Source organism: Triticum urartu, chromosome 7 (genome assembly GCF_003073215.2).
Source record: "Triticum urartu cultivar G1812 chromosome 7, Tu2.1, whole genome shotgun sequence".
Taxonomy (NCBI): domain Eukaryota; kingdom Viridiplantae; phylum Streptophyta; class Magnoliopsida; order Poales; family Poaceae; genus Triticum; species Triticum urartu.
Genome location: NC_053028.1, coordinates 76,860,858 through 76,876,793, shown reverse-complemented (window position 1 = coordinate 76,876,793; position 15,936 = coordinate 76,860,858). Strand labels below are relative to the sequence as shown.

The window sequence follows — 15,936 nt, the reverse complement described above, 5'->3', positions numbered from 1 at the left end:
GGGGCCGTGGGCGGACGGGAGAAGGCATCTTTGCGCTTGGGGCAATGACGCAGCTAGTGAGGTTATACCGAGGCGCGTCAATTGCTGGTTGAAAACTATTTCCAAACCCCCTCTTTGGCCCTCATGGGCCACTGAGAATTTCTGGAAGGGCTCCCTCTCTTCGGAGAGGGGAAAGCCCTACAAATCTAATTCAAAATTGGGCCTGATTTTGTTCTTGAGCCTGTAGAACTAAACCAAAATCTGGCCTGCACTTGAGCTTTGTTCTATTTGCCTTCATTTCGTCCTGGTCTGCAACTTTTGCTCTTATGTACCTTCAAAAAATTTTGCGGCAAACTAACTTACGAATTCCAAAATTTTGCATCCAAAGAAACTAATGCAGTGGAACTTTGAAGCCAAACTCACACACATTTTCTAACCAATAGATAGTACTGCAAAATAAATTGGGATCATTCTCATGTAACATACCCAACCTGCTTGAGCTTTGATACTCATGCAACATCCGATATTAGAGTTACTGACTTTATTATTTTCATTATATAATACATGAACAAGCTATGTGGTACATCAACATGTGGTACATCATCATATATGTTTGATTTTAGATGTCTACTGCGTAACCGTGACCAACCCCTACTCTATTTCCTTCTCTATAAGGCCACTCCATGGTCATTTTCCTTCAACGCGGCCAGCATGCTTGAACGAGCAATCAACTATAGCTCATCCTTGACATTGTCAGCGGCAGCTACTGTTTCAATGTTAGGAGTTTGGAGCTTCTCCTTAATTTCGACGTCCGAAATCTGCAGCTTCTCCTTGATGAATCTCGCCATGTCTTTCAGGCTTAATTTCTTTGAAAGTTTGATCTGCATTTCCAAAAGGAGAGCAACAATATATCACTAACACATGGCGAAGGGTAACTTATGGCGTCTTTGCATTTGTTTCAGCAGACGTACCGGGTTGGTCTTGTCTTCAGCAGGATAAAGCAAGAGTGTGGGGTAATTGTTTACCTGTAAGAAACCATGGGGAAACTGTAAGCTAAAGTTATATCTTTGATGGGTCATTACGGGTTTATTAGATCAATTCATTCAGCAGAATGGCAAAAAACTATGCTTCCAGGTTCCAGCATTCAAATGCAAAGGAGCTAGAAACCTTCAGATCTCTTTTCACAAATTTAACTTTAATAAACATCCTAGTTATCACCCATTCATTTATGCCACTTATTAAGCTTTTCTTCCTTATATAGCTGTTAGCCAGTCATAAGTGGCAGCAATTCCACCAGAACCTCATCTTAAACATATAGGAAGTCATTTTTCTGCTTATTCTTTATCCACAGAACTATCTTTGAAAGTCCATGCATGGCAACATTTGCAGTGAACAACAACTGTGTTTTTTTTTGCGGGAAACAACAAACAAACTCCACATCAATATTTTACATTCACAGTAAACAACAAACAAACTCACCCTCATATATGTCAATGTTCATGTGTTATGCACACATTGTTATGGGCTTAGTTATAAATTTCATGGATGTAACTATGCACGGTCCAAAGCTTATAAATTCATAAAAACAGTTATTACTTTTTAGAGCAATCTAATTTAAAGTTTCACAAATTGTCTAAAAAACACTTAGTGTGGTAATTCAATGGACATAATTCCAACAATAGTTAATTAAATCAGCAATCCAACAGATAACGTGAACGTATCGAAAGTAATCTCTTTCATATGATTTTCTTTTCTCAAGGCACTTATATAGTAACTAATAGCACATAATCCCAATACTTCAATGAGAACTACCACCTCTGTATCAAATATAAGACTTTTTTGTAGACTAGTTTAGCCTACAAAAACGTCTTATATTTTGCTACATAGGTAAGTATAATTTAATGGATGGCATGACTGTGGTACAAGGTTGAAAGTATTTGATCTCTATGTTGTGGGCATATGTGATGGTACAGCAAAAGGATCGAATTACCTGCAATTTTGGATGTTCATTCACCGAAGCATCAATGCGTGCAAATTTAAGATTGTCCAAACCACTGAAATGCTTGGCCAACTTCTCAATGTTTTTACTGATGGCTTCACAGTCAACACACCAAGGTGCATGAGCCTATGGTTTTCAATGTAAAAAGGGGTGTGAGATCTTGGATAGAAATAAAAATAGTTTGAAAAATGATGAATCGTGAGTATTGGAGTATACAAAATTACAGATAAATAACTATGAGTAAGATCAAATACCTCGAGGAGAACATTGTGAGGGCTTCGCAGGACAGAAGAATCAAATGTACGTCCAACAACCTTTTCAACAAGTCCCTTCTGCAAAATGGTGGGTGGGGGTCAAAGGCTAAGTAGACATGCCAGGAAACTAATTACAAAAACTTCACAGCATTCCCTATATGTTAACAGATCTTATTAAGAGCAAAAACTGAGTATGCATGTCAGGAGTAACAAGTTCATATGTTGCTCACATCTTAACATGAGTTGTATTTGAGTTAGACTGCTTAGGGACTTTGAATACTGACACATTAACTTGCAAGATTCAAAACTTGACAAAATTAAAGCTTACTTCTTGTGGTACTGGTTCTGAGCGGAAGTATGGAGGGAGTGTACCATCCAAAAGGCTTAAGGAGAACTCCTGTTATTCAGTGCATGATCTAATAAATCAATTTGCTTCAAGTAACATATCATAAAATCAAATAAACAACGCACTACCTTTAGGTTCTTCGTGTTAATATCTGCCTCCAACACATATTTAGTACCTTTGCTCGTATCAAATGCTGTAACCTGGTAAACTTTATAGTTTTAGCAACAGGCTATATCGTTAAACAATACGGAAACAACCCCCACCATAATGCACACATGTGCACACCTGCATCTACTGGAAAAAGATATATAATATGGAAAATGAGATTCATAATACTTTGAACGTACAGTAGGTTTATCTCCTTCAAGGCCATAAAGAGTCAGGAATGGTTTTGCAAGGTTTTCTTCAGCAGTGTCCACATATATAAACATTATCTGCAGTGCCAGAGAGAGAACTGTTTCAGTCATTTGCATGATATGACGAAAATGGACAGAGCAGACGGCAGCTATCTATTTATATCAAAACTGAGCACCTTTGTCTTAAATCCTCTGGCCACCTCTTGAACAATAGATTCAAGATCTTCAAAATCATAAGCCTCTGCGAAGGTGAAGACCTAGAACGAATTTGCAGAAACTAAATCAAATTAACCATGCAAAAGACCAAGAGTACATTTATAATTTCCTACGATCACTTTACAGTTATAAGGCTTATTACATAGTTCAATCCACTAGGGAAGAATGTGATGTATATCCAAGGTGCCCTTGTTAATATTTAGAAAGGCTGGGATAGACTAACCTGCAACTTAATTGGGCTTGAATAGACTTTAGCTGAGTTTAAATCAGTGAATACAGTAATTAGTGGGAACTTGTTAAGCTCCACAAACTGCAATATCTCCTTTTCTTCAAATGCTCCATCTGGAAAATGGAATTACATGAGTTATTGGACAAATCATAAATTTATGACTGTTACACTTACAATAACTATATTGTACACGAAATGGATGATAAGCATGAGCAACTGGCATTGAAGCTTAACCCAGCATTATCTTTCTTTTTGATAGCATCTTTCAATAATGAGTAAGGATTCCGATTAATAAGTTACTCATCAAATCATGGCATGCAAGGCCATGCAAATAAGGAAAAAAATAGAACATCTGCATAAAAGATACTTACCGAACTTTTCAAACTTCTCTGGTTCGCTTTTCACAAGGCCCAGGAATTGTTCTTCAGATGCAATCCCTGGAAAAAGAATCTTGGCCACATTCCTATCACTGGTTTCTACAAATTGAACCTCATTTTCAGCAGTCGCTGCCTTCACAAATTCTCCGTGGTCAGCTCCCTGACAAAAATGGATATGAATAAACAATGTCAACAAAATTGAGCAAATGTATAACGTCATCCTCAAGTTTTTATCCAGAGAGCAAAGCATAACCTGCAAATTAAACATCTTTATCAAGCATTTCGCATACCTCGTAATTCTTGAATAAGCCAAGAGCAAATGTCTGGCCCTTCTTAAGAAGTTCCTCAGCTGAATCCTTCGACTCAATCCTAATTACTGGCGTGCCGGTCTTCTTTCTAACCCAAGTAACTATCGCGTCCCTGTCAACAGGAGAGACAAAAGCCTTATTAGTCAATTCGTCGAGCAGATCAAAGGCAGCTGAGCAGCCAGCCTGCTCACTTGGTGTGGAGGCCGGTGTAGGCGTGCTCGGTGCCGTTGACGAAGAGGAGCACGGAGGGGAAGCCGTTGACCCCGACGGTGGAGGCGGCCTTGGGGAACCGCTCCCCGTCGAGCTTGGCGAAGGCGACGGCGCTCCCCATGGCGCGCAGCGCCGCGGCGGCCTCGGCGAAGCGCGGCATGAGCTTGGCGCTGCGCTCGCACCAGGGCGCGTAGCCGAGGAGCAGCAGCTCCGGGTGGTCCCGCACGGCGCGCGCCGCGTTGTCGTTGTCGAGCACCAGCACCATGGACTGCGTCCGCCGCACCGCCTCCGCGCCCCCGCCCCCGCCCGCGCCCGGCGGCGTCGCGTCCTCCTCCTCGTCGTCCACGGCCAGCAGCGCCTCCAGCACCTCCGAGTCGTCCACGTCGTCCAGATCGAGCTTCGCCGCCGCGCCTGCCGCCGCGGACACCGCGAGCAGCGCGGCGAGGAGCGCCGCCGCCGCGAGGAGCCGCATCGCCCTCATCGCGTCCGTCCTCCGCCGAGATCTAGGAGATGAGGGAATCCCGCGCGCACGACGACGCCACGGGGAGAGGAGATCGGAGTGCGTGTGGGGAATGGGAGGGGCCGCGGCGCGCTATTACTAGTGGTGGTGCTAATGGCGACTGGCGAGCGAGCTCGAGTGTTCAAACGGCAATGACGAGCGCACGCCGCTGCGCCGCGGCGGTGACGGGCAGGCGCGGGCGAGACTGGCGGGTGGGGCCGGGTGGACGGCGGGGCCGCCTGTCGGTGAGGGCGGCCGGCGAGCGGGGCCGTGTCGGCGAGACGGGACGGGAGCACATGGGGTTGGGATCGCGACCGCGTGATTGGTGGTTAAGCTAAGCTAAGCCGGTGGAGCTGCGTTTGCATGTGATGGGCGAAGGAAGGTCAGCTCTCCTTGGCTTCTCTAACGAGGTCAAAGGCCTTTTTTTTTGTCCGGATCAAAAATAATTGGAGGAGTTTTGCTGGATTCAAATTCAGTAGAAATATTTCTTCGCATTTGCTATTCCTTCGTTAACTGGAAACAAAAGGTTATATTTCAATCGATTTGGAGGGAGGGTGAGAGCGGTGCGGCCCTAAGCTCGAGCCGACGAGGGTGAGCCAAGATATCGTCGGAGGAGGGGACGAAAGCGGCCGGCTAGTACGGGGGGTTGGGGGAAGGGGTCGAGTTTTTACTTCTTGAACTAAGCATAAACCCCTTTTTGTTACAAAGCATAATGGAAATATAAGTTGTCCAAATCGAGCAAGATATTACAGAAAGTAAGAACGAAAAGAAGCGGGTTCAAATTACTATCAGTAAACCCACTCTACGTGCTCGCAATCGACATACGCATCATGGGACGAAAACCTGATTGCACAACAAAAACTAACCTACCGGAGATAAGATAAACCTCATAGTGTTCAGACTATAGCATGGCCAAAAGACAACATCAAATGTCCAGCACAATAAGAGCCTTCAAGCAGAACCACACGCAGTAGGAACAACTCCAATAGCATGCGGAGAACTATTACCCGTGTTTGGCGTCGGTGCCCTTCTGGATTGCTGCACAATTCCTCATCATGTTAGTAGCATTGCTCCGGAGCAGCGTAGCTCCATACCTCAGCGAATGAAAGTGTGTTTTTTTCTAAATGGGATTTTGGCGTGATGACGACATGGTTAGTGAAACTAATGACGATTGCTAAGATTTATATCAGGTTGTCGGTTGTCACACCCTAGGGCGGACGGGGATCGACGACGGCGTAGGGGAGGGGAGCAGAGCAAGGGAGATGCGGCAGGTAGAAGAAGGAGATAAGATAGAATGAGGTTCAGAATATTCTCAATTCAAACTTGCCGTCACACAGCGCACCCGTTCGCTTATATAAGGCGAACCCATTACAAGGCCCACGCCCCACACCCCACACACTCTACTCGCTGGCCCAACTACTAGCTGCTTCAAATGTTCTTTCTCCCGCCCTACGTCTTGGTTCCCTCGATCGCCTGCGCCGCACTGCTTACAGTACCCGCCCCTGAAGAACTAGCTTGTCCCCAAGCTGGTGCGCTCGGGTATCGTGCCTTGAGCACCTCGTAATCCTCCCAGGTCGTTGATGAAGCTGAAATCGTCACCCATTTCACCAAAATCTGCAGATATGCTGCATTGCCCTTCTTGACCATACGTCGATCAAGAATTTCCTCCGGTACCACTCCTGGTGCTGACAGATCCACCAGCACTGGCAACGTGGCGAACATTGGGGTGTGATCTGGCACATGTCCCTTCAACTGGGAGACATGGAAGACCGGATGCACCTGGCTCCCTCTTGGTAGCTCCAGGAGATATGCTGCATTTCCCACTTTCTCCAAATTTTTGTATGTACCAAAGTACTTGAGAGCCAGCTTGTGACAAGGACGATTTACCACAGTTGATTGAGCATAAGGTTGCAACCTTAAGTAGACCATTTCTCCTACTGCAAACTCCCTTTCAGATCGCTTCCGATCTGCAAAATGACTGTACTTGCATTGAGCTCTTGTCAGATGCTCCTTCAGAGCAGCATTGTGCTTAGTGTGAGTTGCCAGCCATGTGTTTGCATCGGAGTTTTGAGAGGTAGTATGTCCCAACAATTGGCCCATATTGGGAGCATGGCCGAAGAGCGCCTGGTAGGGTGTACAGCCCAAAGAGGAGTGATATGAAGAGTTGTACCCAAATTCAGCTTGTGGTAGCCAAGTTGCCCACTTCTTTGGAGAATCATGAATTGCACAGCGAAGGTACATTTCTAGGCACTGGTTGACTCGCTCCGTTTGACCGTCAGTTTGTGGGTGATAAGCCGTGCTCATCTGCAACTCAGTCCCCACACATGAACAGCTCTTTCCAAAAGGAGCTAGTAAAAATCCTATCTCTGTCTGAAACGATAGCCAGAGGAAGACCGTGCAATCTGATGATGTTGTTCAAGAAAACTTTGGCCACAGACGCAGCTGTGAACGGATGCTTTAAAGGAAGAAAGTGACTCACTTTAGTGAAACGATCGACCACCACCAATATGGCACTGTACCCTTCTGACTTGGGCAACCCTTCAATAAAATCCATGCTGATTTCTTGCCATGGGCTGTCAGGTACACATAGAGGCTGTAGTAATCCAGGTTTTTTTTTTTGCAGAGTTCATGTTTTGCTTGTTGGCAAGTGGCACATTGCTTAACAAAGTTTTCCACAGCCACTTTCATTCCCTGCCAACTGAACAGTTGCTTCACTCTGTGATATGTTGGTAGAATTCTAGAATGTCCCCCAACAGGGCTTGAGTGAAAAGCTTGTATCAATTTGGTTTGGAGACCTGTGTTGGCTCCTACCCAAATCATGTGATCTTGTTTAATCATACCTTCTTGCAACTGAAATCCAGGACTAGCATTTGGGTCTACAGCTAGTTTTTGCAGCATTGTAGAAGCCACAGGATCTACTAAGTAGGAATTCAGTATTTCCTGCACCATAACTGGTTTACTGGTAGACACATTCTGAACTTGAAATAGATGGGCAACTCTAGATAAAGCATCGGCTGCTGAATTTTCCACTCCTTTCTTGTATTGCATAGTGAATTGCAAACCCACCAACTTGGTCATTGCTGCTGGCGTATAGAAAAAGCCGTCGGCATAGTGGGTTATTACCATAGTGCATGAGGCATACAAATGGCTCTGGAAATCCAAAAGCATTCTCAGAATATAGGTCTTCGGTTGGCTACTCCTCTCTGACAAAGTTAACACGCGAAACATGTTAAACATAAGGCATTACAATATCAACCATCCTCGTTTCAAACAACACCTGCCATTGGAGTCAAACAGTTGAAGCAGCGTTCGGGAGATCCACATTGATATATATGCAAGATTATACCTGGGGATAGACCAGTCCTCTTATCTAACACTGAGAATCAAATGTACATCTACAAAGACTGGTCAGACTCAAAAACTCCTTGTATTAATAGACACGCCTCAATTCTCTACCACCACAATGAGAACTCACACGGTCCACCATCATGAGAAGAACGAACAGAAGAATGGGCAGAGAAATAAAAGGCCTCGTGTATATTCCTGTACTCAATTACAGAATTACTTGCAGCTAGGGAAAAATCCTAGTGCATTGAACGTCAATTAGCTTGTCCCAAGCCACCTTTCTTCAAGAATACTCACTAAGCCCAGATAGCAAGTGTTGACATGGCAATAGCCCCAAAAAACAAGGCAACATATGAGCACACTTGCAGCTTCGGGTTGCAGCTCATCCTCCGGCTAAGGAAATCAGCAGCAATGAGATCCACTAAAGCCATATATATCAGTATTCCGGATGACATTGAATCAAGAATACCCTCCACGACCAATGCCCTGGGGCTGTTGGCGTTGTAGAACAAAGCGATCCCCGCTCCCACGGCGATCCCAACAGGTGTTGTGATAGCAAAGAAGAAAGCCATCAGGAGTGCAATGAAATTCTTGAACTGAGCCTGCATTTGTTTATGCAAAATGTAATGAATTGATGCAATTGACATGAAGGGTTCATGAGTGCCAACTTCAAGTGAGGAACTGCTGACCATAAAGCAGAAATGAAGCGGACAATTAACTCAGAAATGCAGCCACCCAAGGCAAAACCCTCGAAGAACTGGTGGAAGGAGAGAGCAGCAACAAGAGGTTTTTTTTACGGAACCTTGTCAGAGAGCGGGGAGCTCCCGCATTGCATTAAGAAGAAGTGAGTTGGCCCGGTTAATAAAGGAAACCACCCAAAAACCATACATTGACATGAAGAACAAGAGGTTTAATGATACATGCGGGCTCTGTGAAACGCCCAAAGAAAGCCCGATGATCACCGAATGTGATACAATCCCCATTTCCAGAATCTTGCTAACAATGTAGGAAATCACTATTTAGCATATACGTTGCAGATTTCCAAACTCAAATCATCTATCAAGATAGCGCATTTCAGATAAAGCAAAGGAAATTCACTGGCCAGAATTCAAACATAAGAGACTAAGCATGTGTACTGTGTGTTTATACATTGCTATATATATAACCTGCATAGGAAGGTAGAATTTTTCTTTTGCAGGATAATACTTGTATTACTCAAAACTATCCAGGGTTACAATCATGACCGGCAATGTCGAGGAGTTCATCAGGACCTGATCCAAGCCACACAACAGTTCGGCATTGTGATCGTCCAAAATTTGCCAAAAAGTGACTAGCATTATTTTTGCTGCGCACAATATGAGTAATACAAGAATTATGCTCGATCAAACTAGCTTTGATCTCCTCTATTGGAAAATCATATTTTGATCTATTCATATCTCCAATATGAATCATCTTCACTGCTTCAAGGATGTCTTATTCAACATCAACATGCAAATTGCTCCATTGCAATAATACAACGATTATGCAAATTCTTTGGGATAACTGAATTTCTTTGGGAGATTGACTTTACAATATTATTGAATTCTGAAATTTTGATTTGCATACAAGATGTGACATGCATGCGTTTTTTACCATGTACAAACTGTCCGTGCCTGCGAGACAACCACATAACGAGCTTGGCACGGCCTCTCCTCGCTCCCATGGGCGTGGGCGTGGGCGTCATACACGGCTTCTCCATCACACACGTCATGGCCATGTGCATGGCTATGCTGGTGCGCCGCCGCGTGCGCGCATCCCTACTATGTGCATGGCGTCGTGCTTTTCGTCGTCGCCGCTCATCGCGGCGGCAGTGGTCCCTGCGAGAGAGCCGTCCTCGAGCAGCGCCGTCGTGTCGTCATGCCCGGCTTTGGCCGCGGCAGCAGCCTCCTCGCCGTGCCTGGGCTCGTAGAAGCAGGTGCTGATGAACTCCATGATGAGGGTCCCCAGGGCAGCAAGCATGCCGATGAAGCCCGGGAAGGGGAACCGGCGCCAGGGCGTGGTCGGGAGGCACGGGTTGGACAACTTCTGCTCAGCGTCGTGCAGCATGTGCACGAACCCCGGTGGCGAGGCCTGTCAGGGTCAGCATGGCAGATATGTTCGGACAGCCCTATATCGGCTTCATATTTAGACCAAATTTAAGGTTATCCGCACTATATAGAAAGGAATAGAGGCGGTTCAAGAAGGGCCGTAGGACCGTGTTTGAGGCCGATTTGAGAGTCCCGTACTCCCGTTGGAGACGCTCTTACGACGCAGATAAAAGCCAACACATCGCTCGTCGCCCCCTCGTCGCGCACTCAAAACCTCGCCGGAGGGGACGGACTGCCTCGCAATTACTCGCCTCGCTGCTGGTACGTACGCTGCGTTCGCTGTAGATTCATCTCTTCCTCCCTGCTGCTTCCCTCACCGATGGCGATGCAATCTCCTCCTCCACCCCCGTTCGCAGATTGGCCGCCTCCTCTCCCCACGGCGATGGCGGACGGCCCCAAGGTCATCTGTAAGCGGCGGAAGCCAGCGGACAGCCTCACCGAAGACCTCCTCGTCGAGATCCTGTCGCGTGTGCCGTACAGATCGTTGTGCCGCTTCAAGTGCGTCTCCAAGCAGTGGCGCGGCATCATCTCCCACCCCGACAACCGCAAGGTGCTGCCGCAGTACCATCTTCAAGAACTCGCCGGCTTCCTCTACGAGCGCCATTACCTAGTTCGCAATTTCGCCCGTGTCTCGGCGGGAGGCCGCCCTCGTATCCGCCCTTCCCTCCCCTTCCTGCCTGGCTGTGATCACTTCCACCTTCTGGACAGCTGCAACGGCCTACTCCTCTGCCGCCGCTTCGAGACCGCTGATTCATGGGAATTTGATTACGTCGTGTGCAATCCTGCCACGGAGAAGTGGGTCGTCTTGCCCGGCTTCTTCAGCATGTGGCACACAGCTCGCTTGGGGTTCGACCCGGTTGTCTCCTCGCACTTTCATGTGTTTCACTTCCTGGAGCACGAAATAGCTGGGTATCCTGACGGTGATGATTACGAGAGTGATGGACACGTCAAAGGGGTTGAGATCTACTCGTCCGAAACCGGGGCCTGGAGTCACAAGGACAGCGGTTGGGGCTTCCCAACTAGGATAGCGCATGATTCTAAAAGTGCATTTGTCAATGGTTGTCTGCATTTGATCGCCGCCGAGGATGCGGTGGTGGCAGTGGATGTGGAGGGAACTACTTGGAGGGTTATTCCTATGCCAGATGATCCGGATGCCCCTACAATAGATCCTGCTTATGGGTTCATTGATCTGTCTCAAGGGCGTTTGTATTTAGCGAATACTGATCAACATGATAAGTATAAACTATCGATCTGGGTTCTTGAGGACTATGACAGTCAAGTGTGGGTCTTGAAGCACAGTGTCAGATATATTCATCTACTTCGAGTGAAGTATGCCCATCTGGGAAGCAAGTATCATATTGTCGCCCTCCACCCGCAACGAAACATGATTTTCTTTGTTTATGGGCATCACAAAAGACTCATGTCTTACGAAATGGATAGTGGGAAAGTGCAGCGCATCGACTATCTTGGACATGATTCCGTGCTACCCTACCTTCCTTATGTTCCCTTGTACTCAGAGGAATTGGCAGATTGGCACTGATAATCTGGCTCGCATATCACTGCTCCATTGTTGATCCTTTCAGATAATGTTGAATTATAGGTCCCAAGAAATATCGGCAGCTATTTGGTTAGATCTTCCTCATGTTGTGTTACTTCTCCTTTGGTCTCGAGTGTACAGTGTAACCTCACTTTATGGGGCTACCTGTTCCAGTTAACTTAGTAGTGCCTCTTATGTAAACATATATGTGTTTATGGTTGGTAGCAGCATAGGTGCAACATCCTTTGCTATTAATTTTATGGAGCTACAGTTTTAATTATACCATGATTGCTGTCTGTGATTGTCTAGAATGTTGTGTTGGGCTGTTGGTGTATGCCCTCTTACAATTACTGTATCTGTGTTGTTGAATTTTATCGTGCATTCAAACTATGTAATCATATACCGTAAAACGTTGGGAAGGAATATATGTTCTTTTCCTCTTGTCAATGCAGTGACATCTTTTTTTATCTTCGACATATAGTGAACAAGAGAGCATGTGAGAGTTTATGTTCCTTTGCTCCTGTAAATGTTGAAATGATCAGCACTAGTAAAGCACATCTATTATTTTCTATTAGATGCTATCAGGAGTCTAAAGCATCATAAGTCTGATTCTATTTTTTTGTCGATTCCATCATTAAAATTGCTTGATTCACTGTGTGTCATATTTAGTTCGAGTGTCGGATGTAAAGTCTGAAACTAACCTTTTGTTGATTTTATCTAGAAAATTGCCCGATCCACTTCCTGTTGTATTTAGTTGCAATTTCTGGTCTTCGCCCGGGGACGCTTTGAAATTTGAATTGACGTTTAATTTAACACAGAAAGGTAGGTACCATCTTCTTCAGAGGCGCCTACAGTATATTCAGATAATATATATTATCAGGATAACAAATAATTACATTAGAACTCTCCGTTTTTCAGCCTCCGTGCGCCCTGATTTTGTACCTGCTGGTGCCTTTGGTCCAGTTGGGTATTAAATAACAGACTTTGCAGATTGTGAGTTCAGGTGTAACTATAGAATGAATTAGATGTGTTAGAAAAGTTAAAGTCATATACAAGGGCTTAAAGTTATGAATATCAACTGCGGGTGGAAGCAGCGAGGGAAGCAAAAAATTCAAACAACTGGAAACTCATAGGCTGTAAGTGGATTTTTGTATACAAGGTTTTGTTCCGTAGAATTTTACAACTTCATATCCAACTCTTTACACAGAGGGATATATGCTTTGTGGGAACTCTTTGGCATGAAATTTAGGGAAACGAAATAATGACAGGGTTTGCTATTTCAATAAATGGATTTATGGTCTTGTAACAAGATTCACATCAATGATATAAACGCGTTCATCTACAAACGTAAGTGTAAACTGTTTTGCACTATATTGTATATATTTTAATATTGGTCTTGCTTTTTGCAATGATGAAGTCATTGGTGGAAGTGAAAGCTTGGTTATCTTCTATCTTTCATATGAAAGACATGTTTGAACCTTCGTATGGGAGTTGAAATACACGGGGAGTGTTTTGAAACGTTTCTCTATGGAAAATTGCGAACCTGTTAAAATATCTTTGATAAAGGAAACAGTAAGAAATTGTGTTTAACTTCTAAAGGAAATGAAGTTTTTTTTAATGTATTTTCATCATTATAGAAGCATAACACGTAGCAGCCGCCCAGCCCCGCGTCTTGGGCAACACGGGAGGCACTCCCAGCCACCGGCTCTAGGGCTCCTTCCTTCCCTGTCCTCCCTCTCGCCTCCTCCGCCGGGAAAAGCTCCGGCGGTTGGCGGCGGCGGGGATGATTCCTCCACTCCCCACTCTGTACTCCCCCTGGATCCCCTTCTCCTCACCTCTAGCTCCAGGCCGCCCGCCGTGCTCCTGTTGCCTCCTTGGCCACAAATCCGTCGATACGAGGGCCAGATCCATCCGTCCGGTGGTGGCTCCGCACTGTTCTGATGCGTTGTTGGTGGTTGTCCCCTCCGCATCTTGGGGGAGGGAAGTCCAATGGCGTGGTGGCCATGGCCTCCTCTCCGTCGGTTGGTCCTGCAGCGGCTGCCCTTGATGCGAGGAGACGAGCCCCCTGGGGTGCGCTCCCATGGCAACGACTCAGTGGATGTATGGCCATTCCTTTGCTCCATCGGCAGTGCCGTCTCCTGGACCTGCATTGTGCTCAAGCGGGTCCCTTTGGGTCCATCTTGCTCTGGCGGCTGTTGTGGGCTGTGGCAGGACGGTTTTGAGCTAGATGGAGGGAAAGGACCAGGTGGTGGCCCTAATGGTCATCGCGCGAAGTCACCGATCTACTTGCGGTCGGTCCACTTTGATCTGGCCATCAGTGAGTTCCAGACTTATTCTTCGAAGGAAAATAAATATTGGAGCATATGGCTCTCTTTGGACACCCTGATTTGATAGGGGGCGGTCATGTACACCCGCAACATCAGCATAACCAGGTTCACTAGGGTATCGTGAAGCTCTGGCTCTGTTGACACCTTGGGACATGTTTGTACAAATATTTTTAAGGGATCACACATGCGGAGAATGCCATGGTGTGATTGAAGGACCTGCAAGTGGCGAAAGTGGAGTCTTGGATGCGATGAAGACTTTGCTTCATAGGCAGTTTTTCAGACTTGGCTTGTGGGATATGTTCTCGTCCAGACCGGACATGAGTTCCTATGAGCCTGGTGGTACGTGACTTGCAGTAGTGGCCTCCCCAAGTAGGGGCGGCAGCATAGGAAGACTTCTTTGTTGGTGGTGCTTCTCTAAGTACCGAGTCGTGATTTTCAGGACGAGAACCCAAAGTCTGTCCTTTATTGTTGTGCCTCATAGTGACCTTGTTGAAGGTGTTGTTTTGAGAACCCGGTCTTTCTCCACGGTGAAAACCTAAGATTTTTTATCGCGCAATGACAAAGCTTGTACTTTGTTTCCTTCTAGGAGGCATTGCTTTTGAAGAACCTCCTTTGCAATCCAGGTGTTGTCTTTGGTGATGGTTAGAGTGTTGCTACTGCAGGTGATTGATCACTGTGGCGGAGTCTTTTTTCTTTTCTTTTTGTTCTCTTTTTTATTTTCTTTTTTGGATGTGTGCATCCTGGATGTTTTTAGGCATCTTGTTGATGCAGAGGTTGGGTGTAAATGAGATCTGCTTGATAATAATTTATTCCCCTTTGAAAAATACTGAAATTTATTGTTGCATTCCAGCAGCGGAAGGGAAGACGTGTGGTTAAGGGAATCTCACGCGTCATATATGGTTGTGGAAAGTGTATCACAGCCTGACATTTTTCTGAATTTATAGTAATGATAAACGTATTGAGTAAGTTATTATTTTATCCATGGTGTGAAATACCGATTTGAACTTTTTTTAGTACTAATATGGTGCAGTTTCAACTAAAGTCACAAATTCTTATCAAGTTTTACATATGGTGCAGCTCAAGTCATCAGGAAAAATCTATAATATTATAATTAAAGACGTAGATGAATAAACTGTATCTCGACAAAATTAACTGTGGTGTACAAATAAATCTGCAGTCCAGCAACAACAGTATCAGCGAGCTGCTTCAGTTCACACATTGCTCAATCATGTAAGCTAATTCTGGTAATTGCAATATACAAAAAGAATGAAAAGTTTCTGCTGCATCATATTCACTGTTCATATGATTGGCATTCAAGTTGGGCAAGCCCCGTAACCTTCATTCCACGAGCCCTGCTCCGGTGCTCCCCCCTAACCTAATTTCGGAGGGGTATTTTTGTCCTTGCGAATTTGTTTTTTTCCTAGCCCGCCGCAGCCCAGATCCAAGCCCTGTCTAGCCCTGTATAACCCAGACCGTATACGTACCGTACCCTGGTCCAAAAAAAAACATCACACGACCCCACGTCCACGTAAGACCTGCCGAATCCAATCATTCACGCGAGCAGCTCCATCAATCTCGCGAGCATTGACGCAGCTCCATAAGTCACGTAGTAGATCTCCACCAGCGGCTATCTCGTCGCCGGCGATCTCGTCGGACAGCAGGCGCGACAACGTCGTGAATCTCCAACGATCCGCACAGGTACCGCATCCCGCGTCCCCCCTCTAGTCTCGCTCGCGGCAACATCGAACGAACTGCCGCCGCGCCAGTGGCAGTGGTTAACCTAGCGGAGCGGGTAACCTAGCTACCCGGCGGCGCATGCGATCGTGGA

The 15,936-nt window shown here is 45.8% G+C and overlaps 2 protein-coding genes, 1 non-coding gene and 1 pseudogene across 3 annotated transcripts; 2 read left to right on the top strand and 2 right to left on the bottom strand.

The window, feature by feature from the left end:
• The first annotated feature begins 26 nt into the window (after nucleotides 1-26).
• Nucleotides 27-177, top strand: LOC125526068. Its single transcript, XR_007291536.1, has one exon. It is a non-coding gene; the product is annotated as a U4 spliceosomal RNA (small nuclear RNA).
• A 280-nt stretch (nucleotides 178-457) lies between these two features.
• Nucleotides 458-5,071, bottom strand: LOC125521066 (protein disulfide isomerase-like 1-5). Its single transcript, XM_048686125.1, has 12 exons — nucleotides 4,256-5,071; nucleotides 4,047-4,176; nucleotides 3,751-3,916; nucleotides 3,374-3,492; nucleotides 3,111-3,191; nucleotides 2,926-3,012; nucleotides 2,707-2,778; nucleotides 2,561-2,629; nucleotides 2,233-2,310; nucleotides 1,970-2,104; nucleotides 951-1,004; nucleotides 458-860 (listed from the first exon to the last, which is right to left on the bottom strand). Exons 1-12 carry the CDS (start codon nucleotides 4,753-4,755, stop codon nucleotides 711-713), a joined length of 1,641 nt encoding a protein of 546 aa, XP_048542082.1. The 5' UTR covers nucleotides 4,756-5,071; the 3' UTR covers nucleotides 458-710.
• Nucleotides 5,072-8,414: 3,343 nt separating this feature from the next.
• On the bottom strand, nucleotides 8,415-10,426 carry LOC125518412 (annotated as a pseudogene).
• Nucleotides 10,427-10,563: 137 nt separating this feature from the next.
• Nucleotides 10,564-11,784, top strand: LOC125518411 (F-box protein At5g07610-like). Its single transcript, XM_048683263.1, has 2 exons — nucleotides 10,564-11,138; nucleotides 11,181-11,784. Exons 1-2 carry the CDS (start codon nucleotides 10,564-10,566, stop codon nucleotides 11,782-11,784), a joined length of 1,179 nt encoding a protein of 392 aa, XP_048539220.1.
• The last annotated feature ends 4,152 nt before the right edge of the window (nucleotides 11,785-15,936 follow it).

What these genes read in the sequence shown, in the direction of transcription:
- LOC125521066 (XM_048686125.1), bottom strand. Translation starts at nt 4,755, where the DNA reads ATGAGGGCGATGCGGCTCCTCGCGGCGGCGGCGCTCCTCGCCGCGCTG. An exon ending in TTGAAGGAGATAAACCTACT is followed by an intron (nt 2,779 to 2,925) that starts GTACGTTCAAAG and finishes AAAGTTTACCAG; the next exon opens with GTTACAGCATTTGATACGAG. An exon ending in CTGAAGACAAGACCAACCCG is followed by an intron (nt 861 to 950) that starts GTACGTCTGCTG and finishes TTGGAAATGCAG; the next exon opens with ATCAAACTTTCAAAGAAATT.
- LOC125518411 (XM_048683263.1), top strand. Translation starts at nt 10,564, where the DNA reads ATGGCGATGCAATCTCCTCCTCCACCCCCGTTCGCAGATTGGCCGCCT. An exon ending in CATGTGTTTCACTTCCTGGA is followed by an intron (nt 11,139 to 11,180) that starts GCACGAAATAGC and finishes TGATTACGAGAG; the next exon opens with TGATGGACACGTCAAAGGGG.